This window comes from Oncorhynchus gorbuscha, linkage group LG05 (genome assembly GCF_021184085.1).
Source record: "Oncorhynchus gorbuscha isolate QuinsamMale2020 ecotype Even-year linkage group LG05, OgorEven_v1.0, whole genome shotgun sequence".
In the NCBI taxonomy this organism is placed as follows: domain Eukaryota; kingdom Metazoa; phylum Chordata; class Actinopteri; order Salmoniformes; family Salmonidae; genus Oncorhynchus; species Oncorhynchus gorbuscha.
Genome location: NC_060177.1, coordinates 62,765,810 through 62,793,794, shown reverse-complemented (window position 1 = coordinate 62,793,794; position 27,985 = coordinate 62,765,810). Strand labels below are relative to the sequence as shown.

Genomic DNA, 27,985 nt, shown 5'->3' with positions numbered 1-27,985 from the left:
ATTGGAATACGTGACATGGAAGGACAGTATCCTCTTGGGTTCCAGCCTGCTGTGGACAGTATGGTGTGATTCATTTGTGATGGGCATTGTGCCTGCCCTCTGACTCCCCAGGGAGACTGGGAGTGATGTCACAGTATCACACAGTCACACACTATTCTCACAACGGGACAAGAGCTTGGTAAAGGGTAAGACACTGGGAGAATGATTACAATTTTGAACAATTTGTGAGGTTACCACCAATTACATATGTACAGACTTGACCTAGAATGCATTGGTAATATTCTTTGTAAGTATACAACTTGTAAACATTGCACAAGGAACACACAATTTGGTCCTTCTTAAGAAATAACTTCACAAACCCCAATATCTTATCAGGAATATCTGGAATAAATAATACATATATTGATATAGCTAAAGTGTAGATCCCAGTAAGATCCCCATGGAAAACTTTTCCTAACATGTATATTTAACAGGGGGGGGGGGTATATTTTGCTCTTGGGGAACTATCACTTTTGGCATTAGATTGGAAATGTAATTTGGACGGTTTTCTTTACTATTCAAATCAACTGGATGGTAAAGTGTGAAGAGTGGCAAAGACCACCTGAGAGAATGTGCACTTGTCTTAAAGGCCCAGTACAGTCAACAACGTGATTTTACTGTGTTTTATATATATTTCCACACTATGAGGTTGGAATAATACTGTGAAATGTGAAAATTATGATGATGCCCTTTTAGTGTAAGAGCTGGATAGAGTTGTGGCCTGCCTGGTGGCATCACCAGGTGGTAAATTAGTTAATAGACCAATAAGAAAGAGAGTTCCAATAACAGCTAATTTTCCATTTTCCCCTTCCCACTCAGACCACTACCAGACAGCCTTAGCAAAACTCTTGCTTGAGAAATTGCTCTTCGCCAAGAAGCTATTTTTGTTTCTCACTAGTGTAAGACGCTCTGATTAAGAACATCTGCTAAATGACTAAAATGTAAATGTAATGTTACTTTTTGATAATTTTAATTTAAAACAATCACAGCAAGTTACTTAATTGTTACCCAGAAATTAGTTGATATGTAGATAATAACTGCTGCATTGGACCTTTAAAGAGTGTCATCATCTTGAGGTAAAACCTTGTTTTAGTGTGTAAAAACAAATAGTCATGAATTTAAACACTGCCATTGTGTATCTGCAGTCAGAGTATTCCAAAATCCGCTGAAAAATATTTCAGAATTTCATTGACCATCTCCACCAGCTATTATTAATGTTCCATCGTTGTAAACTCCACTGGGCTTAGAAATGTATTCACTATTCACTTTAGTTTCCTTTAATAGCACTGGACCTTGAGGGTAGACCATGCTTTGTTTAAGAGAAGAAGAACTACAGTATTCATACCAGAGACATTCAAAATGATTTACTCCATCATTATCTCTGGTTATACGGCCTCTCCATTTTCACAGAAAGACAACTGGTGGATCTTAATGGTGGGCATGTCACCGTGTGAAGGGGGCTGGGGATGGCTGGGCCCCTGGTTGAGGCTCCGGTCTCTGATGCAGCAGCAGGTCTTCAGCAGACTCCTACTGCACAGTTGGGCCACCTTAGCCTGTCCTGTCTCTATCTTCCACTCTCTGTCATCCCTAGAGGAGGGTGTGCGGGACAGGGCTATGGAGGAGGAGGGGCTAAGACGGGAGGGGTCACCTCTGCCATCTACTCTCAGAGTGAGAGAATGACCCTGGACCTGGGCTTGACTGAGGCCCGGACCTAGGTGATGAGTGGCTCTTGGCTGGGCTCTCAGACAGCGCACTCCTAGAATACTCTGGAAGGCCTTCTTAAACTCCTGGTTGGAACAGGGGTAGATGATAGGGTTGATGCAGCTGTTGAAGTAGCCCAGCCAGAAGGTGATCTTGAAAACTGTGTCCGAAGGTCTGTATGCCGGGAATATGGAACCTATAATAGGCCACACACACACACACACACACACACACACACACACACACACACACACACACACACACACACACACACACACACACACACACACACACACACACACACACACACACACACACACACACACACACACACACACACACACACACACACACACACACACACACAGAGAGAGAGAGAATTAGACACGGACACACATGCCACACATAAAGGGAAGAAAACTGATTAACATCAAGGTATTGACGTCAAGGTATCAGTTGATTTAAAATTGCCTTCATAAATCCTACTACAGGGGCTCATGGGAGAAAGTGTGATAGAGTGTGAGCTGCACACTTAATAGTGAAGTAGATTAAATGGTTTAACATGCACATTACATGAAGGACTTTTCACAGCCAATGCTCGACACATTAAAATAATTAAATGGCTAATGTCTTGGATGGCCTTCAATTTGAGCGTCTATCTTCAAAGGTAGGCTGGGTGAGCTGTCTTGTGAAATGTTGGACAACTTTTAGTGATGTGGAGATGGATAGAGAGAGAGAGAGAGAGAGAGAGAGAGAGAGAGAGAGAGAGAGAGAGAGAGAGAGAGAGAGGAGGGAAGGAAAGGAGGTGAAGTTTGAGTTGATATGATTCCGTGTCAAATACATCTCAGATGACTACTGTGCAACAAGCAAGAGCTATTCTACTACTCTTCTTACTACTGAATTCATACATCCTGGAAACCTGATTGCCGTTACTCAGGAAGCCTAATTTTTCTATGAAAAGTTGACACAATAAAGACAGTGATGCAAAGCATGTTAAACAAGCTAAACAAATAATTTGGTTTCATTCTCTCCCTCTACTGCACCAAACAGAGGGTATACAGTGATTTATAGCGACAGAAAACAAGATAGAGTGAGAAATAAATAATGGATGACCAATAAATGTGCTCACTTCCCAAGTGAGACGTTGCCATACATCCAGGAAGACACAGAAGCACACTACTGATCTAATACTGTAGCTCACTACCAACACCCCCAAATATAATTCATAATGTCAATAATGATTTAAGATAACAATACCAAATATGCATGGTAGGCACAAGTGCAACTACCGACTAACGACCACAGCACCAGCAGACAAGATACCACTACCTTGTGAACGTGTGAGTAAACAGTTGCGTAGCTCTTGGTCATGCCTTTTAAATAGCTACTGGAACAAACCAGTCTCAAAATAAACACACTGCCAAGACAGTGATAGCCCTCTTTAACCCTTTTGAACCACTCAAATCCCCACAAGGGTAAGTTTCCCTCTTAAAGAAGAAATAAAGCCTGCCCCAATAAACCAAAGCAAACCAGAATAACCATCTCCAGCTGAACACAATCAATCTTAACTTGAAAACGGTTCTGTGATTTAACAGCATAATAATACATAACATTGTGACATGTTGTCCAGACATGGTAAGGGAGTAGAATCACCACCCTAGCTCTCTATTGCAGTTACTATATTTCTGAGCATGAGAGTGGTGTGGGGGCTGTGCTTTGGCAAAGTGGGTGGGGTTATATCCTTCCTGTTTGGCCCTGTCCGGGGGTGTCCTCGGATGGGGCCACAGTGTCTCCTGACCCCTCCTGTCTCAGCCTCCAGTATTTATGCTGCAGTAGTTTATGTGTCGGGGGGGCTAGGGTCAGTTTGTTATATCTGGAGTACTTCTCCTGTCCTATTCGGTGTCCTGTGTGAATCCAAGTGTGCGTTCTCTAATTCTCTCCTTCTCTCTTTCTTTCTCTCTCTCGGAGGACCTGAGCCCTAGGACCATGCCCCAGGACTACCTGACATGATGACTCCTTGCTGTCCCCAGTCCACCTGGCCATGCTGCTGCTCCAGTTTCAACTGGCCTGGGCCCTAGGACCAAGTCCCAGGACTACCTGACATGATGGCTCCTTGCTGTCCCCAGTCCACCTGACTGTGCTGCCGCTCCAGTTTCAACTGTTCTGTCTTATTATTATTCGACCATGCTGGTCATTTATGAACATTTGAACATCTTGGTCATGTTCTGTTATAATCTCTACCCGGCACAGCCAGAAGAGGACTGGCCACCCCACATAGCCCGGTTCCTCTCTAGGTTTCTTCCTAGGTTTTGGCCTTTCTAGGGAGTTTTTCCTAGCCACCGTGTTTTTACACCTGCATTGTTTGCTGTTTGGGGTTTTAGGCTGGGTTTCTGTACAGCACTTTGAGATATCAGCTTATGTACGAAGGGCTATATAAATAAATTTGATTTGATTTGATTTGAGTGTATAATACATCGGAACCCTGAGGGGTTAGGAAGGAGTTGACTTGATCTTAAATTTGATTTGATTTGTATTTTCTTCCCACATTCATCCTATACTGAAATGATTAAGCTAACAAGCAGACTTTATCTTTCCTTCCTGCTGTTATCACATTGATGAAAATGCCTCTATGTGCAAGAGAAATAGATGCCGAGAGAGAGAGAGAGAGAGAGAGAGAGAGAGAGAGAGAGAGAGAGAGAGAGAGAGAAAGAAAGAGAAAGAGAGAGAGAAAGAGAGAGAGAGAAAGAAAGAGAAAGAGAAAGAGAGAGAGAAAGCGAGAGAGAGAGAGAGAGAGAGAGAGAGAGAGAGAGAGAGAGAGAGAGAGAGAGAGAGAGAGAGAGAGAGAGAGAGAGAGAGAGAGAGAGAGAGAGAGAGGGGAGAGAGAGAGAGAGAGAGAGAGAATGGTTGTCTGAAAAGTGTGTGTGAAATATGACACAAAAGAAAGTTTCCGGCAGCATGTGCTCAGCACTCCTAACTTCACACAGCTCACTCCACCCATTCCCCGATGTTGCCAGAGAGACTAGGGGATCATAAACTGGCTCCCCAAACTCTGAATTACCTCAGCTACCAGGCCACCTATAGGTTGCTAGGGAAGTTGCTAGGGAGGTTGCTAGGGGGCAGGACAGCAGACCGTCCTTTTGCCTGCTCAGGTAAGAGCCTCGTCAGTCTTTCTCCAAGTGGAGTGCGTGGACAGACGTGAGTGATGTTGTTATTGAAACTTGTGTGCATTTACTGTTGGTTGTTACTAATGCCAGTCATTAATAGTAGTTGATGCTACTACGTGTTAAACAGTCATTGTCATGTTATGGTCATTATGTATAGTATATTCATTATCTTTGTACAGAACCACATACATATGTCCTCTGGAAATGATTAGTTTCATTCCAAAACGCTATACCAATTTTCAGAAATGTTGGTAAATTTGCTTGTATTGTTTAAAGACATTATGAATGAGATGAATGTGTTTTATTTCACTATCTAATCATGGCATGGGGGTTGTTCATTGACAGATACGTATTAGTTTAAAATCTGTCATGTCATGGTTTAATTTCAGAAAGACAAACCTCACTCTCAGAGAAATAAGTAGTACTGCTAGGTTTTACACAGTCACATGGAACAAATAACTACATCTTTAGTAAAGAAATGTACAAATGATATATTTGCGACATCAATATCAAATTTTAAAATATATATAACTAAAGACAGTAATATGAGATCTGTATGTAAAACATTTACATTTGACATTTAAGTCATTTAGCAGATGCTCTTATCCAGAGAGACTTACAGTAAGTGCATTAATCTTAAGATAGCAAGGTAAGACAAGTACATATCACAGTCAAATACACAGGACACAAACATGCCATTCCAGCTAAACAAGGAATATATAGCGTTTAGCAAAAAAAACATTTTCATACTCTCTCAAATCTATGAATAAAATATCTGACAACAGTAATATTTTACACACACATGAAGGTACCCATAAGCAATCATTTCTGGTGAAAAAATACAAATGTGAAAAATGTGTGGATATAGCGTCCAACTCTTCAAATACAGTTTCTTATGTGTAACTCTCTGTGAGGTTGCCTTATTCACAGACCAGCCAAACTGGAAAGATGCTTTCTTTCAACCACAGCAGCTCTTTGATCACACTGAGAAGATGACTGAGACAGAGGCTGACTGAAAGTGACCACGCACCAATGCTGAGAGTATCTCTGTTGTCTGAAGAATCCTATGATGACCCAGTGTCTGGCAAGCCTAGTACCAGACCCGGTCACAGCTTTTAACTTTGTTGCCTGCACTGCATCACTGAGACACCTGGCCCAAATGGAGGTAACTCCTCAGTGGCCTTCCGAAAAACCATTCAATTAACACCAAAAACGATCAATTTAACAAGCACTTACGGCTATGGTTGGATAACAAAAATCGACATTGGTGTCTTGGAAATGAATGAATGGAAGTTCCAAACGTACTCTATCTTTCTCTGTAGCTCTCTATCACTTTCTAATGTGTGTGTGTGTGTGTGTGTGTGTGTGCGTGTGTGTGTGTGTGTGTGTGTGTGTGTGTGTGTGTGTGTGTGTGTGTGTGTGTGTGTGTGTGTGTGTGTGTGTGTGCGTGTGTGTGTGTGTGTGTGTGTGTGTGTGTGTGTGTGTGTGTGTGTGTGTGTGTGTGTGTGTGTGTGCGTGTGTGCGTGCGTGTGTGCGTGTTCGTGTTCGTGAACATCCTCTCTATATTTTCTACACAATAGTAAACACAATAATTGAATCAAATGAAATGATGAGGATAATGGGCCTAATCTGAAATGTTCATCAATCAGTTTTATTTTAAAATAATACTGACTCTATTCAAAGATTGTGATAACATCAGTAAATGTTTATGGCAATTATACTTGTTATTGGGCATTGTGTGCTCTGAAATAAAAGCTACTGAAATTACTTTTTTACTTCATTATTTACACATGAAATACCACATTATTGTAAGTGTATGTACAGTTGGGGTCGGACGTTTACATACAACTTAGCCATATACATTTAACTTAGCCAATACATTTAAACTCAGTTTTCACAATTCCTGACATTTAATCCCAGTAACAATTCCCTGTCTTAGGTCAGTTAAGACCACCACTTTATTTTAAGAATGTGAAATGTCAGAATAATAGTAGAGAGAATTATTTATTTCAGCATTTCTTTATTTCATCACATTCCCAGTGGGTCAGAAGTTTACATACACTCAATTAGTATTTGGTTGCATTGCCTTTAAATTGTTTAACCTGGGCCAAATGTTTTGGGTAGCCTTCAACAAGCTTCCCACAATAAATTGGGTGAATTTTGGCCCGTTCCTCCTGACAGAGCTTGTGTCGGCCTCATTGCTCTCACACGCTTTTTCAGTTCTGCCCACAAATTTTCTATGGGATTGAGCTCAGGGCTTTTTCATGGCCACTCCAATACACCTGACGTTGTCCTTAAGCCATTTTGCCACAACGTTGGAAGTATGCTTGGGGTCATGTTCCATTTGGAAGACCCATTTGCAACCAAGCTTTAATTTCCTGACTGATGTCTTGAGATGTTGCTTCAATATATCCACATAATTTTCCCTCCTCATGATGCCATCTATTTTGTGAAGTGCTCTAGTCCCTCCTGCAGCAAAGCATTCCCACAACATGATGCTGCCACTCCTTGTGCTTCACAGTTGGGATGGTGTTCTTCGGCTTTCCTCCAAACATAATGGTCATTATGGCCAAATAGTTCTATTTTTGTTTCATCAGACCAAATCAAATCAAATCCAAATGTATTTGTCACATACACATGGTTAGCAGATGTTAATGAGAGTGTAGCGAAATGCTTTCTTCTAGTTCCGACAATGCAGTAATAACCAACAAGTAATCTAACTAACAATTCCAAAACTACTGTCTTATACACACAAGTGTAAGGGGATAAAGAATATGTACATAAAGATATATGAATGAGTGATGGTACAGAGCGGCATAGGCAAGATACAGTAGATGGTATCGAGTACAGTATATATATGAAATGATATGAAATGAAATGATATATATGAAATGAGTATGTAAACAAAGTGGCATTGTTAAAGTGGCTAGTGATACATGTATTACATAAAGATGCAGTAGATGATATAGAGTACAGTTTATACGTATACATACATATGAGATGAATAATGTAGGGTATGTAAACATTATATTGTTTAAAGTGGCTAGTGATATATTTGACATCATTTCCAATCAATTCCCATTATTAAAGTGGCTGGAGTTGAGTCAGTGTGTTGGCAGCAGCCACTCAATGTTAGTGGTGGCTGTTTAACAGTCTGATGGCCAGAGGACATTTCTCCAAAAAGTACGATCTTTGTCCCCATGTGCAGTTGCAAAGCGTAGTCTGACATTTTTATGGCGGTTTTGGAGCAGTGGCTTCTTCCATGCTGAGCAGCCTTTCAGGTTATGTCGTTATAGGACTTGTTTTACTGTGGATATAGATACATTTGTAGCTGTTTTCTCCAGCATCTTCACAAGGTCCTTTGCTGTTGTTCTGGGATTGATTTGCACTTTTCACACCAAAGTACGTTCATCTCTAGGAGACAGAACGCGTCTCTTTCTTGAGTGGTATGACGGCTGCATGATCCCATGGTGGTTATACTTGCGTACTATTTTTGTACAGATGAACGTATTTGGAAATTGCTACCAAGGATGAATCAGACTTGTGGAGGTCTACAATTTTTTCTGAGATCTTGGCTGATTTCTTTTGATTTTCCCATGATGTCAAGCAAAGAGGCACTGAGTTTGAAGGTAGGCCTTGAAATACATCCACAGGTACACCTCAAATTGATTCAAATTATGTAGCTTCTAGAAGCTTCTGAAGCCATGACATCATTTTCTGGAATTTTCCAAGCTGTTTAAAGGCACAGTCAACTTAGTGCATGTAAACGTCTGACCCACTGGAATTTTGATACAGTGAATTATAAGTGAAATACTCTGTCGGTAAACAATTGTTGGAAAAATTACTTGTGTCATGCAAAAAGTAGATGTCCTAACCGACTTCCCAACACTATAGTTCGTTAACAAGAAATTTGTGGGAAAACGAGTTTTAATGACTCCAACCTAAGTGTATGTAAACTTCTGACTTCAACTGCATATACTACTAAAAAATGTCTGGTAGTTAAGTTAGACAAAAGCAGTCATGTATGACAAGTAAAATAACATAAGGGTGAAGAGAAGATTGACATTTTGCACAGCTCAAACAAATACTTTGATTAGTGTACTCTTTTTAATGATACATTTGCGTTACTTCAGATGGTTTCTATTTGTAAACCAGTTTTAATTAGTGTCATCAATGAAAGTAAATCTTTGCAGATGCGGGCCCATTATTGATTAATGCGACAATAGACTACATTTTACATCATCCAACAGCCTCACATAACCTAAAATCACTGATTTATTACACACATAAATAAACTTGTTCTATTTCTATGGTTGATACCGTATGACATAAGAAAGGCTTGCATGAGACTGTTGTGAACATCTATTTTGGGAGTCATCCCACACTCCCTCCTACATCCATCTCTGCAATGCAATTTAATTATAAACCCTCATAAATTATTTTGCCAAGTGTAGATACAAAAGGAGGTGGCATTAACAGCATGACACAGCAGCTGTGGAGCACGGTCTACAAGGTACGGAGCCGAGGTACAATGGGTAACACTCACCTATGGGCAGAACCAGGAAGAAAGGCAGCCAGCAGAGCACGAAGCAGCCAACCACAATGCCCAGGGTCTTGGCGGCCTTCTTTTCCCGGGAGAACTTGAGGAGGCGCAGGGCGAAGTGTGTGTGGCTGCGCAGGGCCTCGTCCTCAGACACAGCCGTGTTGCCGCGGTGTATCCTCAGCGTGATGCTCTCTGAGTCTGACTTGTCTGTTTTGTGCCCCTCCCTCAGGCCTCGGCTCTCCTGGCGGGCCACCACATACACCCTGCAGTACATAGACAGTATGATGGCCAGCGGGAGGTAGAAGGAGCCCACAGCAGAGAAGATGGCATAGGCAGGCTCCTCTGTGATCTTACAGATAGACTCATCCTCAGGCGCCGGCTCCTTCCAGCCAAACAGAGGGCCGATGGAGATTGTGACAGACAGAGCCCACAAGCCCACCAGAGCTAGCAGTGCCCTGCGCTCTGTCACGATGGCTGGGTAGCGCAGCGGGTAGCTGACCCCGATGTAGCGGTCCACTGAGATCACACATAGGCTCATGATGGAGGCTGTGCAGCACAGCACATCCACCGCTGCCCACACATTGCAGAATGGCCGTCCGAACACCCAGTACCCTAAGATCTCAAAGGTGGCAGAGAAGGGCAGCACGATGGAGCTCAGCAGGAGGTCTGCCACCGCTAAGTTGACAATGAAGTAGTGTGTGACTGTGCGTAGGTGTCGATGACAGACCACCGACAAGATAACCAGGATGTTCCCAAAAACCCCAAATATGATGAAGGTCCCAAGTATCAGTCCCAGCGCCACAGCCTTGATCACATTGAGCTCTGGGACAAACGCCTGGCTGCAGTTGGAGCAGTTCTGTGTCGGAGGCTCTGGGGTCATGTTCATGTTGTCTGCTATAGGAACCATCTGTTCTCTATACAGTATTGATACACTGTGCTGCCCTGTACTGTAACAGTAGACTGATAAACAGACTGCAGACAGTTATGTTTGCTGAGAGAAGACAAGGACATCAGAGCACTTTCCTGAGAAATTAAAATAATTACAATAAGGATCACATTAAGACTGTCATGTCAAATTATAATTTGACTGATGATGTCTCAATCTAATGAGCAATTAAGATGAATCAAAAATAGTAAGCTATGTCCTTGTTTTAAACACTGAGCGAGACACACATTGTGTATGCAGAGGAATGCTATTTAACACAGAAATCATAATCCATTTTGAGATTGTGCTTGATGTTAAGCCACAAGTTTAAATACAGTTGGAGACCACAAAAGATATTTGATGGAGTGTGAAGTTGACTATGACAGTCTGACCTGTCAGAGTCGTATTTGGTTACTGAGGATCATGATCATAGGCATAGCTCTGAGGTCGATCTCTCTGATCTTCCCAATACCTACTTCAAAGTGTACAAGGGCAAGTCTGTGTCATATCAAAAATGTAGAATAGTGGGAAGAGGACAGTGAATCATATACAATCTGCAATCTGAGTAGTTTGGTTTTAGTTTTGCTCAATCCAACTGGAAGATAATACTGAAAGGTATTCTCACTGAGCTTGAGCTCCACACCAGACCGCTAGCCAGAGTAGGAGTCAGGAGGTAGCAGGGTTATTACAGGTGAAGAGACAGGCCAGTCCCAGGGCAAGTCTGGCCAAGCCTCCTGAAAGTGGGAACAGCCTCAGCTTGGATGTGGATGAGTTGAATAGTCACTGTGCATCTGTGGCATGACTCTCCCTGAAAAAAAAGAGATACAGCCACAGTGATGCTTTGGTCTGAGTAAGACTAAGTATAAGCTGGTATGACATCCAACCACCACAACAGATCTCATGCAAAATCAAACCTCAGTAAGACAAGTCGCTACATCTTTTAAAACATTTTCAGACAGCCACAATTTGTATTCTGCCACGTGTTTCAATATCATTAGCTGCTTAAAATTACCTATCTGGCCCCTATCCAGTCCCATTGTATGGGAGATACAATCCCTTTTCTCATCCTGAATTAATTTCCTTTTTGAAAGAAAGGCAGGTGCAGACTTTGCACCTGCTGCAAATGCTGAGCAAATCTGTCCCTTTTTCTCAATTTATCTGTGTAGCCTAAGAATGGAATAGAAGGAAAGCCTCCATATAAAATTGGATTTGATTGCTGACTTTTATGACGGAAAAATGTATTCATCTGTCTTAAGACATGCAGTCCTTTCGTGTACTGTATACATTGCCTTTTAAATATATTAAATTGAGGTTTTGTGTCACCCATCTACACACATTACTTCACAATGTCAAAGTCGAATCATGTTTTCAGAATTGTTTACAAATTAATTCAAAATGAAAAGCTGAAATGTCTTGAGTCAATAATTATTCAACCCTTTTGTTATGGCAAACCTAAATAAGCTAAACATTTGCTTAACAAGTCATATAATAAGTTGCATGGACTCACTCTGTGTGCAATAATAGTGTTTAACATGATTTTCAAATGACTACCCCCATCTCTGTAACCTACACATACAATTATCTGTACGGTCCCTCAGTCGAACAGTGAATTTCAAGCACAGATTGAACCACAAAAAGGTTTTCCAATGGTTCGCAAAGAAGGGCGCCCATTGGTAGATGGGTAATAAAAAGCAGACATTGAATCCCTTTGAGCATGGTGAAGTTATTAATTACACTTTGGATGATGTATCTGTTATGCAGGTGAGTGAGGACCCAAAAGCGGTTTAACAGAAACAGAGTCTTTTAACGTCCAAACACAGGGAAAACATAAATCCTTTTCAGAAGTCTCGGTTGAGAAAATAGACAACCCGCAGAGAGGGCGACAAACAAATCATTAAGTCCTCTGATCTTTACAGGAGAGTCCCCTTCTAGCAACAGAGGAGAATAGCAGGGCTAGCGGCAACAGACTGCAGGTCCCTCCGGGTAGGCGCGGACCGTAGAGGACAGAGGCACCTGATCACACGCAGCATCTAATGAAGAAGCATATACGACAGGACTGGACAAGGACGAAGCAAACAAGAATCCGACAAAGACAGAAGCAGAAACAGAGAGAGAAATAGAGACCTAATCAGAGGGAAAAGAGGGAACAGGTGGGAGAGAGTAAACGAGGTAGTTAGAGGAGACGAGGGACAGCTGGGGGAAGCAAAGGGAGAGAAGGTAACCTAACACGACCAGCAGGGGGAAACGAAGAGAAGAGAAAGAACAGGAACAAGACATAACATGACAATACATGACAGTATCAATACACCCAGTCACTACAAAGATACAGGTGCCCTTCCTAACTCAGTTGCCAGAGAGGAAGGAAACTGCTCAGAAATTTCACCATGAGGCCAATAGCGATTTTTTTTTGAAGTTACAGAGTTTAATGGCTGTGATAGGAGTTAACTGAGGATGGATCAACAACATTGCAGTTACTCCACAATACTAACATTAATGACAGAGTGAAAAGAAGGAAACATGTACAGAATAAAAAATATTCCAAAACATACATCCTGTTTGCAATAAGGCACTAAAGTAATACTGCAGAAAATGTGGCAAAGAAATGAACTTTTTGTCCTGAATACAAAGCGTTATGCTTGGGGAAAATCCAACACAACACATCACTGGTTACCACTATTCATATTTACAAGCATGGTGGTGGCTGCATTATGTTATGGGTATGCTTGTCATCGACAAAGGACCTGTGATTCATTTTTAAACGTTTTTTAAAAAATAAACGGAAGAGAGCACAGGCAAAATCCTAGAGGAAAACCTTGTTTTCCAGTCTGATTTCCAACAAGCACTGGAAGACAAATTCACCTTTCCGCAGAACATTAACCTAAAACACAAGGCCAAATATACACTGGAGTTGCTTACCAAGACGACATTGAATGTTCCTGAGTGGCCTGTTAGTTTAGACTTAAATCGTCTTGAAAATCTACGGCAAGACCTGAAAATGGCTGTCTAGCATTGATCAAAAACCCACTTGAAAGCACTTGATAAGTTTAAAAAAGAATAATGGGCAAATATTGTACAATCCAGGTGTGCAAAGCTCTTAGAGACTTACCCAGAAAGACTCACAGCTGGCTTTCTCTCCTTCGCTTTCAATGAGTAAACTTTCATAATAGAGGACATAGCTATGTGTGCTCTATATTTCAAGATCTTCCACATAAAGAACAACTGTCTGGCTGATGTTAAATGTATCTAATCAGCTTTATCACTACTGCTCAATGGCATTTGGTACATGGACGTCATCTATGGAATTTAGATTTGATCGAATGCTTGACAACACATTAGAATAATAAAAGTAGATGGAAACAGCCCTAGTTTGGTTTATATTGGGTTATGATAAGCAGCTTTGACTTAGATGATGATATTAAAAGTTCATCTGAGTGCAGCTCTTAGACTATAAATCCATCAGTGTCAAGGTTTATGTATTCTAACCAATTCTCTTGTACTTTGTGTGCACACCATCCATTCCCATACAGAATAGGTGAAAGTGGAATCAATGGGTGAAAAAAACACACACGGGTAGTAATGGGTCTAAATTAAAACATGACTTAGTTCCCTACTGTCCTCCTTCTCTCTCTCCTCCATCATATTATTGGTTCTGTCTGCTTTCCAACAGACACTGTAAGACAAATTCACCCAGGACAATTACCTAAAACACAAGGCCAAATATACACTTGCGTTGCTTACCAAGATGACATTGAATGTTCCGGAGTAGCCTAGTTACAGTTTTGATTTAAATCGGCTTGAAAATCTAAGGCAAGACTTGAAAATGGCTGTCTAGCAATGATTAACAACCAACTTGACAGAGCTTGAATAATATATTTAAGAATAATGGGCAAATATTGTACAATCCAGGTGTGCAAAGCTCTTAGAGACTTACCCAGAAAGAGTCACAGCTGAAATAGCTGCCAAAGGTGATTCTAACATGTATTGACTCAGGAGGGTGAATACTTATCCAATCAAGGTACATTAATGTTTTATTTTCCATAATTAAATAAATATGTTCAAATTTTTCTTCCACTTTGACATTAAGAGTATTTTGTTTAGCTCATTGAGAAGAAAATTACAATTAAATCAATTTTAATCCCAGATTGTAACACAATAAAATGTGGAAAAAGTCAGGTGGTGGGAATCATTTCTGAAGGCACTGTAATTCATCTTGACTTTGTTGTATGGTGGTGATGCAACAATCTTTCGAGCTGTCTCTCCTTCGCCTTCAAAGAGTAAACTTTCATAATAGAGGACATAGCTACATGTATTTTTCACAATGTCCCACAGAAAACACCCACTGTCTGACTGATGTAAAATTAATCTCATCAGCCTTGTCTCTGCTGCTCAATGGCATTTGGTACATGGACGTCATATATGGAATATACTGTAGATTTGATCGAATGCCTGATAACACAGTAGAATACTAAAAGTGGATGGGAAACAGCCCTAGTTTGGTTTATATTGGGTTATGATAAGCAGCTTTGACTTAGATGATGACATTAGAAGTTCATCTGAGTGCAGCTCTTAGACTATAAATCCATCAGTGTTAAGGTTGATGTATTCTAACCAATTCTCTTGTACTTTGTATGCATATCATCCATTCCCATACAGAATAGGTGAAAGTGGACCGTTAGTGATGGGTCTAAATTAAAACAAGACTTAGTCCCTTACTGTCCTCCTCCCCTCTCTCCTCCGTCATATTATTATTACCGCAGCGTGACCTTTCCTCTGTGCCCCACAGAGTCCTGCTCCACACTGGCTGAGCAGCTGCTGAAGCAGCCTGGTGAACTCCTGTGTACAGCCAGATGCCACTTACATTCACACCTCCAACTAGTTCCTGCGTGTGGTGTGCTGCTGGAGAGAACACTGGGATGGTGCAATAATATTACTCACGGTGTGGGTTATAACACACAACAGCGCTTGGCTTGTGTCCTAGCAGGGCGAGAGTGCTCATTTGCTTTAAGGGCAATATAGGTGCTGAACCAGTATCTTTAGACCTCTCTAACGCCCCGAAAGCTCAGATTCAAACTCCCATTCACCAGCTCTGAAAGCGTTCTAATGTCTAAATACGTTTGTTGTTCCATAAAAGGTCTAAATAAAAATGTACAAGCAACCCCAAAAAATCATATTCTGCACCTCCAATCACTCATTACTGCCCCTCACAGGTCGGAAGTATACAACAGCTCATAAATTGGAGGTGCCGAATAGTCATTTTGCTTGTACATTTTTTATTTCATTTTTATTTAGACCTTTTTTGGAAGCACATACCAACCGTGACAGGAGTAAATGAAGACAATTGCTCAGCAAAACTCCATGTTAATTTTAGTGATCAACAAACGTATTTTGACATTATAATGTTTGCATAACTGGTGAATGGGAGTTTGAGTTTTCTAGGCATTAGAAAGGTCTCTAATGCACAGATACTTACTTGGGTAGTGTACTAGCAGGATGAGAGAGTGCTCATTTGATTTAAGGGCAATATAGGGTGCTAAGACAGTGTCTGATTTTAGCCACTGAAGCGCGTGGGACAAACAAAAAACTGCCCATGGCAAAGTTATGAATAAACAACAATGACATTTGCATCATTGTCACACATGAAAGCATTACTTAATGAGTTTCCCTCAGCATAGTGCCTTGTAAGCAACATCTGGATGTTAGAAAGTAGGTGCATACCAGACTCAGGTGCACAGGTAACATGAAATGCCTCAATAAATGACCACAAACCCAAACCGCAAAGACATTATACTCAAATCAAGAAAACAAGGATTGTTTGTGTCTAGCAAGCTGCACAGACAGCCAACCCCATCTAAATGGTGCCTGTTAGGATTTGTTCAAATTAGGGATGGTAAAAGCATTACATTATGCCCGAGACAGTGTGTCCACATAACGGCAGACATGACTGCCCCTAAAGCAACATCCATTCTGTCCATGATTACATCACAATTACTGGTACGCTTTAATGAACAATTATCACATTATTGCAGTAGTATGGTGGTATTCCCTGTCTCCGACCATTAGCTCTTGTCAAGTCATAATGCCAGAGAAGCCGGTGTTTGGAGTATATATTGGCACGGGTGTTGTTAGGCCGAGACGAAGTCGGAGGCCGGCAAACCATGCCAATATATCCTCCGAACACTGGCTTCGAGGGCATTATCATTTTTATACAACGAGTTACCAAAATATTCAAATAATGATTTACATATTTTCATTAAAAACCTTATTTTGTTTCATTTATTCATACTATTTCATCCATTTACATGACATTTAAGTCATTTAGCAGACGCTCTTATCCAGTCCTGACACAAATCGAGGGTTGCTACCAAAGCTGGCTGGTCGTTCTTTCTATCGGTTCAGTTGCCAGAGACACGATCCAGTCGTTTTTGTTCTGTATCTATGGACACGACCCAGTTATTTGATCTAAATGTTCTATTGCCATACTTATCCCTTGCTTGCTAGCTAGCCAACTACGGCTAACTTTGTCACGTCAAACAGTGCAGCCAGAATAAAAACAAAGTAGATGCATTTGCATTTGTTTAAGCTGTTTTCTAGTGGAATTTATTTGGATACATCAATAACGATGAGCTAATGAGGCACGATTTCACCTGGTATAGAAAATGTGATCCTCGTCAGGACACTATTGTTCATAGGAAATAGACAACAACACAGCAAACACAATTCCTTGAAACTGAAGCTGGAAAGATTGCAAACTAGCTGCACTTTGTTTCATTTTCTTTGTATATATCCATACAATTATGCTTATTCATGATTTTGACTGGCTGACAAAAGCTGCCTGCCTGTCTATGTAATCCTGACTCGTGACAAGTTCATTACTATGCGACAGCTGTAGATCGAATATGAATATTGAAGCAATGTTGCAAATGTCAGAGAGACAGACAGCAATGTTTATACTAATCTCCGCTGTTGAAAACTAAATTTTAGTCTAAAAGATGAGATAATGGCTAGATGTTCTTTGTAGTGGAGATATAAATTGCCTGGCTGGGCTGATGAGACAGTGGATTTCGCAGTCAAATGGAACAGAGTAAATAGGCATTTTAACATCAAAGATTTAGCAGGTGGTCATTTGTAGAATATACACCAGCTGGAATGCGGTTTTAGCCAATCAGCATTCAGGATTAGACACACCCATTGTATAATGCTTAGTAATCACACTTTGTTTTTTCATACATTAATGGACTCTGTGGTGACCTCTCACAGCTCAATTCTATTACATGAAAAACTGATGGAAGACAATGAATATACAGTAGGCCCAGTGGGAAAAATACATAAAATAAATACAAATACACAATTTATAAGAACAACATACTATTTCCTCTGCAAAGAAAGAAAGAAAGAAAGAAAGAAAGAAAGAAAGAAAGAAGCTATGGAAGCCATGGCCTAACTATGGACTGTTTCTCCTTACTGCTTGCTCTTCAAGGCTAATGCAAGGTGCAACGCAACAAACAATTAAACATATTATTTCATACATCGTTATAGCCTACTGTAGCAAGCACATAGGCTATAGGTTTTACAATGATTTCATTGTACAAATTTAAACTACACAATCTAGGCTCTGCAAAAGCGCCACATATCTAACGTTTATTAGGTTATTGACTAGTATTGAAAATGACGAAGTTTGTTGAACTATGGTAGCCTAGTGGTTAGAGCGTTGGACGAGAGAATGAAAAAGTCGAGTAGATGTTCCGTCTTTTCGACCATAACTGTGATTCTCATAAATTGAACTGTTTTCAATCTACTTGGATGTAATTTTAAACCAATACTAGTCTACATTTCGTTCTCCTTAGACTATTTTTTCCAATACTGTACATCAAAGTAGCCTATGCAATACATGAAAACATTATTAACATATCTGTTGACAATCAACTAAAAATAGATTGCAATAAATGAGTTACTTCTTTTTTTTAAAATCGATCCCATTGACCAAAGCAATCAAACATTTTCACTGGACCGTTACTCACCTAACTCTTGACACTTGTCCGGATGGTTTGAACAGCAACAAATGTCAAGTATACGGAAAAGCAAAAAGAAAGATGAAAAAGGAGCGTTGTAAGGTGTAAAAAGGACAGGGTGTTAATAACTGCGGGCTTTTGTGATATGCTACGCTTTCTCGACCGAGGTGAGGTATCGGATACTAATTCAGATAGCCAAGTGCGCTCCTAATGGAAAGCCCTAGATCCATTTAAGTGCTGCTCTTCAAGAGCATTTACTCCTTGAAACGATGACTACGAAATGAGTCATTGCTACCACCCCTTCACCCCCCCCCGCCTCCACTATAGCCTATACATTTCAGCTTCCTTCTACAGATCAGCATACCATGCGTCATCAATATTTATACAAAACTTTAGATTTTCCCAGCGATTTCTCAGCGATGGCACAGCCATATTTCATGGTTTCCAGAAAATGGTGATTCATTATAGCACGGTCGAACTAAGGAATCGAATGAAACTGGTTTGGAGACGCTGTATATTGTTTATCTTTAATTAATTGGTTTACAGTTATGTTACATTAAACTCAGAATTATTGCGGTGGAGGGTCCATAAATAAGACCTAAAGTTCTGGAAAATGCCTGAGGCATTTTTTAATGCTAAAAAAGAAGTCTGCGGGTCAAAGAGTTTAGAAGAGCTGTAGAACAAAACATGTGTTTATGTGTTGTGGATTAAATAGATTAGTCTCATATCCCCCATGGGCCTCAAACAAACACAAAGACGTAGACACACAATAAGCAACAAGACGATTGACACACATGGATACATCCTCAAATAGTATAAACTGCCATGCGGTTGAAATCTTATCTCAAATGGTTCCAGATGTAAGATATTTATGGGGTGCTGGGAACTGTACGATATCTGAGCCTTACAGTGAGAGATGACTGTAGTTAGGGCACTGAAGATAAATTACTTTACCAGGGATAGATGTCAGTGAAAAGACCATCTGACCATCTTCGGCTTCAACAATTCATCTGAGGCTCATTACCTTCATCGATATGCAGTGCTTTACTCCTAGCCCCCCCCCCCTCTCTCTCTACCATCCATTGTAAACTGTCCATAGCTTGTTTGTTTTCAAGCTCATATAGATTCAACACCAACACAAGCCTTTAGGGTGCTACTGTATCATAGCAAAGAATCCCTTCTCCCCCACAAGCAGATGAGCAGCAAACCACCTCTCAGTACCTGCTTCTCCTGCCTGGGGATGATACATCACCATGACAACTCCTAGTTGTTCATCATCATTTAAAATGACTAGTAATGGTACACTCATAGAAAAAGGGTTCCAAAAGGGTTCTTTGGCTGTCCCCATAGAACTGTTTTGAGTTCCGTGTTGAATCCTGTGGAGGATTTTACATGGGACCCAAAAGATTCTACCTGGAACCAAAAAGGGTTATTCAAAGTGTAAGCCTTTTAGGTTCTTTATAGAACCTTTTTTTCTAAGAGTGTTGTTACAGATGCTGTATCTTAATTTGATCAACCTGTTGTTGCAGGAATGTTCCTAACGAAAAATGCATCAACCACTACGAAAAATGTCCAATAACTATAATTACCATAATAATTACAATTTCTTGTCGCTGCAGGATTGTGTTCCTGCTGTAGCAAACTGGCTCAAATTAAGATCCTACATCTGTATGTAAACATATTTAGTAAACATATAATAAACATATATAGCAGTGATGACATTTGGGTTGCACAGAGGGGTTGGGTCAAATGCGGAAGACACATTTCGGTTGAATGCATTCAGTTGTGCAACTGACTAAGTATCCCCTTTCCCTTTCCCACATTTGGGTTGCTGCAGAGCAAATCTGTTCTGACCCTTCCTTATTAAACATCTAACATTTTAATTCACTGATGAGATATTATCAGTGATTAAAAAACATCAAGGACGTCATTAAATTGAATGATGGAATATGAACACGTTAAACATTTTAAATAAATAACTGTGCTGCGCTGCGCTGCGCTGCGCTGTGCTGTGCTGCGCTGCGGTGTGGTGCGCTGCGGTGCGCTGTGCATGGATCAAGGTATATTATCTTAAGAGATTAATTTGGTTAGAGATGAGAGATTTCTCTAAATGTTAGAACAAGAGCAGACTATTACCATAACAGATTGTATCTCTCTTTCCCTTCCTTTCCACCCCATCTCTCTCTCTCTCTCTCTCTCTCTCTCTCTCTCTCTCTCTCTCTCTCTCTCTCTCTCTCTCTCTCTCTCTCTCTCTGTTCATCTTGTCAAGTTCCATCTGTAAAAGACCTGTCTGAATGGCAATTATCAGTCTGAGCCTTTCAGTCTGATGAGTTTTGATGTTTCTAAAAATCAAGTTAGAGAAATTTACACTTAACTGAGGGACATATCTTGCCTAAACATTTATACAAATTTTGCCATTTACACCGACACTCACCTTAATGACTTCCGCTAGAGATGTTCTTGTTGTCGATCAAATATGTTCCTTGACGACAACTCCTCAAATTTCACATACATGCATATTTTAAACAGTTATTAGTCGATTGGAGCACACAACCCTCTTTTGGATTTACTGACAAAAAATAATGTAGTTCAGTTTCAGCTGCAAGAGCCTTCAAAATGTCACAGTATGATGAGATGACATTGTATGATCATGGACATCTGTCCAGCAGCCGCTTACAGATACCCGGGTCTTCACATTTACACAGGAAGGTGACAGTCTTAGTCATCCATTTGAACCGAGGATAAAGCCTTACGGAATCTGACGAAATGTGTTAGCGCACCAGCCAATCCTCCACCCACACACAAAAACATCTCAGGTAGAAAAAAAGACAGGCTTGTGCATCATTGGTTGAAGTGTGTTCAAGCCTCACATGGGCAGACAGATTGAAGATGAGGACAAAATTCTTGCATGCTTGAAAACCAACATTTTCTTGTCAGATAATATTCAACAGGTTAGAAGTACAAGAGCCAAAACAGTGAATATCTCATTCTCTGTGAACCCCTCACTTTAGCTCATTTCACCTTTTCCATCCATTTTAGAGGAATTTAAAACGTTCTATCTATGTAACGGCGGCTATGGGGAGCATCGACTAACGACCCCAGCTCAGTAGGAAGAGATGAACCCTGCTTGGGTAGAGCCAAACAAGCTAACACTGGCCACCGCTCCGTGAGTGAATCAACTGCAGTGTTAGTTTGGCCCGGTGCCCATAGTTAGCCTATAGCCCAAAATCCTATGCCTTTCATATGTTTCTAATCGGGCCATAGTGATACTGAGTATTATTGTCATTGTTGTAAACGCGGAATTTAAAAAAATGATCTTTGATTTCACTTTGGCCTGCCTCTGCGGTTGTGTTTGCCGTGGGATTTTAGAACTCTGCGTTTGACATTTTCAGTCATGGCACTGTCTGAATTGCTGTAATGAAGTCGGCCCTAATTATTTTTGCCGATGGAACTCTGCCCCCAAACAGGACTCTAATTATGGCCCTGCTGCAGCTGCCTGACTGCTGCACATACACAAACATCCCCGGGGCTATGCACATCTGGTATTATGCTATAACTGACTATGGGGGGAAAATGCTCTCGTGGTTATCATCTAAAATGACAACCCTTCACGTCTCCTTTGGACCAATGGCAAACTATTTTAGATGTTGACAAATGGACTCTTGCGTGAGTTAGGGCTTGGTTTCACACATGGTTTAATCATGTTACTATGTTGATGTGTTTTACTGGCTTTAGTGTCATGTCTTTTGAGTCTTAATGAGTGAGTTTTTAAAAGGAAAATCAATGCCTTACACCCTGAAACAGAAATAAAAATACCAGTACTAATATTTTACAATTAAAATGGCCATTACATCTTTATGTTAAAAGTAACATGAAGTCAATGTAAATGAAGTATTGGTTGCCATCAAGTCTAATCATCTGTTTTATCTGATCACGGAGTAATTATCTAATAATCCTCTGAATCAGTTTCACATCAATACACCATTATTTAAGATTCCATTACCAAATTCCAGAAGGAACTGTTCAGCCGTCATTAATTAAACAATACCGATACATTTTAGTAGCTTTGTTTACTCAAAAATTCTATACAAGGAAATAAATGTTTCCCACAGACCTTTTTGTTTGCGCTCTCTGCACTACCAGAAATCTATACCAGAAAATGGTTAAAAAGTCTACGCAATGCATCATTTAAAGTGCCTTCAGAAAGTATTCACACCCCAAGAAAAAATGAAACACTAATATATCTTGATTAGATAAGTATTGATTCCCCTGAGTAAATACATGTTAGAATCACTTTGGTAGTGATTACAGCTGAGTCTTTCTGGGTCGGTCTCGAAGAGCTTTGCACACCTGGATTGCACAATATTTGCCCATTATTTAAAAAATTAACGTATCAATCTCTGTCAAGTTGGTTGTTAATCATTGCTAGACAGACATCTTGCCATAGATTGTCAAGACGATGTAAGTCTAAACTGTAACTAGGCCACTCAGGAACATTCAATGTTGTCTTGGTAAGCAACTCCAGTGTTTATTAGGCCTTGAGTTTTAGGTTATTGTCTTGCTGAAAGATGCATTTGTCTCCCAGTATCTGGTGGAAAGCAGACTGGACCAGGTTTTCATCTAGGATTTTTCCTGTACTTAGCTCTGTTCTGTTTCTTTTCATCCCACCAAAAACTCCCTAGTCCTTGCCGATAACAAACATATCCATAACATAGTGCAGCCACCAACATGCTTGAAAATATGAATTGTGGTACTCAGTGTTGTTGTGTTGGATTTGTCGCAAACATAATGCTTTGTATTCAGGACAAAAAGTTGATATATTTTCCTCATTTTTTTTGGAATATTTGTCATTTAGGTTAGTATTGTGGAGTAACTACAATGTTGTTAAGCCATTAATTAAACTATTTAACTGTTTTAAAATCCCCATTGGCCTCATGGTGAAATCCCTGAGTGGTTTCCTTCCCCTCTGGAGTAACTGGGTGTATTGGTACACCATCCAAAGTGTAATTAATAACTTCATCATGCTCAAAGGGATTTTCAGTGTCTGTTTTTTTTTACCCATCTACCAATAGGTGCCCTTCTTTGTGAGGCATTGGAAAACCGCACTGGTCTTTGTGGTTGAATCTGTGCTTGAAATTCACTACTCGACTGAGGGACATTACAGATAATTGTATGTGTGGGGAACAGAGATAGGGTAATCATTAAAAAAAAGTGAGTCCATGCAACTTATTATGTGAATTGTTAAGCACATCTTTACTCCTGAACGTATTTAGGCCATAACAAAAGGGTTGAATACTCAAGGCATTTCAGCTTTACATTCTATATTAATTTGTAAACATTTCTAAAAACGAAATTCCACTTTGACCTTGTGGGGTATTGTGTGTAGATCGGTGGCACTCAGGCTGTAACAGAACAAAATGTGGAAAAAGTTTAGGGGTGTGAATTCTTTCTGAAGGCACTGTACTGTATATGCTGTACTGCATTATAAAATACAACATTTAGAACATCAAGACCAGAGGAATAAGATTGTATTGTTTTTCACTTCAAAAGTGTGATGACAACTCAAATAGCAGCATGTACGTGTCATATGTGTGTGTCCAGGTGGATATGTGTTGTCTCAAGACTCTAATAATTTGCCAGAGAAGAGATTAATTTATTTCATATAAAGCAACTCTAATGAGTCTATCACAGTAGCGGTGGAATGAGTCCTCAGATATTTAAATGAAATCTTCCCTGTTTGACTCACATTTAGCCGTAAGATAATTCATAATCTGAGCATTTACTCCATGAACGCTGTGTGTGACCCTGGCAAAGCGCTCATATCACTGTTTCCCCGCTAGCTAGCTGGAGGGCTGTACTGTGAGGATGCTATCAGACACCCCTTCCTAAACGGGGCTCTCTAGTTTGTCTATGTGTTGATGGTCCAATTTTCCCAGGACCAGAGGGGCAATGTGGAATAATATAGTATTTTTAATGGAAGGAAGACAATTTCCCTCTATCATCTGCAACGACATCAATTATTTATCAGTGTAAAAGTCGTGCCGTATTGTTATTCTTTGTGTGTTTGAATCATCAGGTAACCTGCGTAGACTTTGTCTGCCTCTGCCCTGTTTTGTCTTCTCAGACAACACCAAGTGTATCTACTTTATTGACCTGTGCAGAGCGATCAGTCACATCTCTTATTGCACAGACACCGGATAGATAATCAAATCATTTCTAGTCTGTTAAACACTGTCTGAGATACAGCCTAGGTCAACAACGACAACATATTCTGGGAAGTGATGGCCTTTAATTGTTTTGTTGACTCAATATCACCATTAATTGAAAAAGTCAACTTATCGTATCACAGTTAATAAATTGACTAGAGGGCTAATTGATATTTTTACAGAACACAGAGCTCTGGACAAGATTGACCCTGCAAAGACTGGTTTATTCTGGGGGAGTTTGATGAGAACAGACATACAGCATGGGAGTGAATGGTGCACATGGAATGTACCTCAGTAAGTATGTGTATAAGGATACTGCGATGGAAATGAAGCCGTAAAACCATGTCCATACATAAAACATTAACAAATATCCAAACATGCCACTTCAAAGTGCACTGGACACAAAGATGAGAGATGGGGTTTGTATTTGTCTAATTGACTGAAAGCAAGATAAGTTAGAGACAAATACAGTATATGGGAGAAATATACAGAGATTTAAAAAATACATCTTAGAGAAAGGAGACAGTGCCCTGAATAAGAGAAACAGTATATTTAAGCACATCAATCCATATCTGAGTACAAGCCTCAGGGCAAAAGATGTGATATAACCATACTAGATAACAATTTCAGATAACAGTAATTGCCAATTGAATCTGACATGTTGTCATCGTATGAAAATGAATGTCTAACATGGATTACTATGACAATGTGCATCATTTCATGTTTATTGACAAAGACTGTTGAGCTGCAACTGATGGCTTGTGTGTGTGTGTGTGTGTGTGTGTGTGTGTGTGTGTGTGTGTGTGTGTGTGTGTGTGTGTGTGTGTGTGTGTGTGTGTGTGTGTGTGTGTGTGTGTGTGTGTGTGTGTGTGTGTGTGTGTGTGTGTGTGTGTGTGTGTGTGTGTGTGTGTGTGCGTGCGTGCGTGCGTGCGTGCGTGCGTGCGTGTGTTTGAGTAGGGGTGGGAGGTGATCCCTGCACAGTTTTGATTGTTATTTCAACAGAGCTTCTTAATTTTATTCGCACAAACAACAGGAAGTGACAGATGCAGTAGCTGGAGGTTCTAATACAGTTACCATCTGTTGATTTGACTTTCTTTCATACAGATCTAGGATCTTAATTTGAGCCAGTTGGCTACGGCAGGAAAATAATCTTGCATCAAAAGGAAATTAGAATTATTATGTGGATTATAATTAATGAAACATTTGTGTAGGGGTTGATACAATTTTTGTTAGGGCAAATCAAGTTTGAAAATTCAAAGTGAAAATTACAAACTTTAGGGAGAAGTCAAAATCGGCACAATTGTTACCCAGTGGATAACAGGGGAGGGTCAAGCTTTTTACATTTCAGTCAGGGGAGGGTTTAGTACTTTTTTATTAAGTCCAGGGGAGGGTCATGTAATTTGTAATCGATTAAAAGTCATATTGCTCAGTGTTTGAGAATTAGTTGGTTGTTATATCACGATGTGTGCCCATTGCAGCCTCTCATTCCTGATTCTCTGCTGGGAGCACAATGTCAAGTGCGCCTAGAGTGGTCTCAATCAAATTATCCATTGCTTATACTATAGGCTATAGGCCAACACGAAGAGCACGCTCGGAGAAGCGCAAGGCAAAGTAATATTTCTAAGAAAATGTACTTCCTTCCCGAGTTTTTGCACTGCTGGGATGGTGTATATAAAACTAGTCTACATTGCATTATACACTGCAATGATAGGCTTTCCCAATTGTAAGCCCTGGCCTGCCCTGGCTGTGCTGTGTACCAGTGTCACTTCAGGGGTTTCTTATAACAACTTCAGGGGCTTCTTATAACAACAACAAAATATTGTGTCCAAAAAATGCTTTATCTGCGGTGTGGACCAGGCCTACTGATGTCCTGTTCAGTTTGAGAGGGAGAGAGTGAAGATGACCGGAGGGAAGCTTGTTACTGCTGTAATATAAAACAATATGTGTTCTTTGCCCATAAGGAAGCTAATTACCAGAGTTATTGACCTCACAATAAGCCATGTTTACATCATTTGCTATGAATTGGCAGCCACAGAGATGGTCAGCACAGGTGCTGAAAGTAGGCCAATTTGAGATGGCTTCATTTAAAATGTCTTCATTTGAATTGTAATTTAGCCTACGAAGAACAAGAGGGGCTTTGAGTTGGAACCTATTTCTTCCTATTCAAAAAATAAGTTTGACAGACAAAATTATAGTCTACTATCCACATATTTTGTCTGCCAATTCCTTCTGTCACCATGCACTCCTTAAATATCTCAGTATCAGTGAATGATTTAGTAAAGTGTTAAGTTAAAAACAGGGCTGAAATTGTGAAGTATGTATGTGAAGGTATTGTGGTCTTTGATAAAGAAAATGTCTAAAAGCATAGGGCTTTGTGCTAGAAACAAACTGTAAAATTCCAGGGAAAGATGTGACTCCGATACATATGGGATATCATATGGGTTTGTCTGTATGGCATTCAGAGGCTGCGCTACAACCTTCTATACCTGAGGAGAGAAAACATTGACTATGCTTGGGAAGTAATGTGTGATTCTGTCACTATCAATCAGTTGCGGTGCGTGGATAAAATCACTAGGGAAGCCGACATTCTTGGACCACTAAACAATTATTGATTTTGAACCACAGAGAGATACCACAAGTAACAAAGAAAACAAGAGCTGCCTCCACTATTCCAGCACCATTTCAACTTCAACATTTCAACATCATCAAATCAACTCTAATTAGTCTAATACAGTGACAACTAAAATATACCAAAAACAATTTAATCCAATCAATTTAAGCTAAATATGTGGATGCCCATACTTCTGATTTCTGTGTGCATGTGTGCGTATGTGTGTGCGTGCGCGTTCATGCGAGTAGAAAAACATGTTGACTCACCCAACTTGTAGAGAAAACCAATGCCATCCTCCTCTTTCATGTTGACGAAACGGTCTATCACTTTGTCATACAGTACACGCTAATATTTTTTTTACCTGGCTAAAACGCTTGCTCGTTAGCCTAACTTCTGTTCATGGGCATCGTTAGCTAGTTAACATTAGGCTTCTAGATCTAGCTACATATTGAACTTAACTTATATTGAATCGCCTTATAATCATTGGCCAGTATGGAGAATTAAGTAAAACCACAAGTCCAGCCACCGGAGGACAACAACAGAAGGAGATTAAACAAATCAAGTTTTTCTGTCAATGACATATGCTCTCGATGGGATTTGATAGGAGGGACGCCAAACTGGCTTCCCTTTACACTTTTGTTTTTGGTGCCAGGACCATTCCAGTTGTTTAGCCCACAAGCTGATTGGCTAATGTTTTATACCTTTTTATCAAGAAAGAACAAAAGCTCGCTGACTTCCCTTGTCTTCAATGCTACAAGGCAGCAACAATGTGATACTCGTTTCGACC

The 27,985-nt window shown here is 40.3% G+C and overlaps 1 protein-coding gene across 3 annotated transcripts; it reads right to left on the bottom strand.

Moving 5' to 3' along the window:
- Window positions 1-6: 6 nt before the first annotated feature.
- LOC124036264 (alpha-1A adrenergic receptor-like) lies at window positions 7-27,985 on the bottom strand. Of its 3 annotated transcripts, none has more exons than XM_046350592.1 (3): window positions 27,465-27,985; window positions 9,451-11,180; window positions 7-1,936 (listed from the first exon to the last, which is right to left on the bottom strand). In XM_046350592.1, exons 2-3 carry the CDS (start codon window positions 10,352-10,354, stop codon window positions 1,425-1,427), a joined length of 1,416 nt encoding a protein of 471 aa, XP_046206548.1. In that variant the 5' UTR covers window positions 10,355-11,180; window positions 27,465-27,985; the 3' UTR covers window positions 7-1,424. The 3 variants fall into 3 exon arrangements, with proteins under 3 accessions (XP_046206548.1, XP_046206547.1, XP_046206549.1); XM_046350591.1 differs by lacking the exon at window positions 27,465-27,985 and adding an exon at window positions 18,391-18,616; XM_046350593.1 differs by lacking the exon at window positions 27,465-27,985 and adding an exon at window positions 13,479-13,559.

Coding starts and splice junctions, on each gene's coding strand:
- LOC124036264 (XM_046350592.1), bottom strand. CDS start 10,354: ATGGTTCCTATAGCAGACAACATGAACATGACCCCAGAGCCTCCGACA. Junction 1,937..9,450: donor CTTCCTGGTTCTGCCCATAG/GTGAGTGTTACC, acceptor GGCCTATTATAG/GTTCCATATTCCCGGCATAC.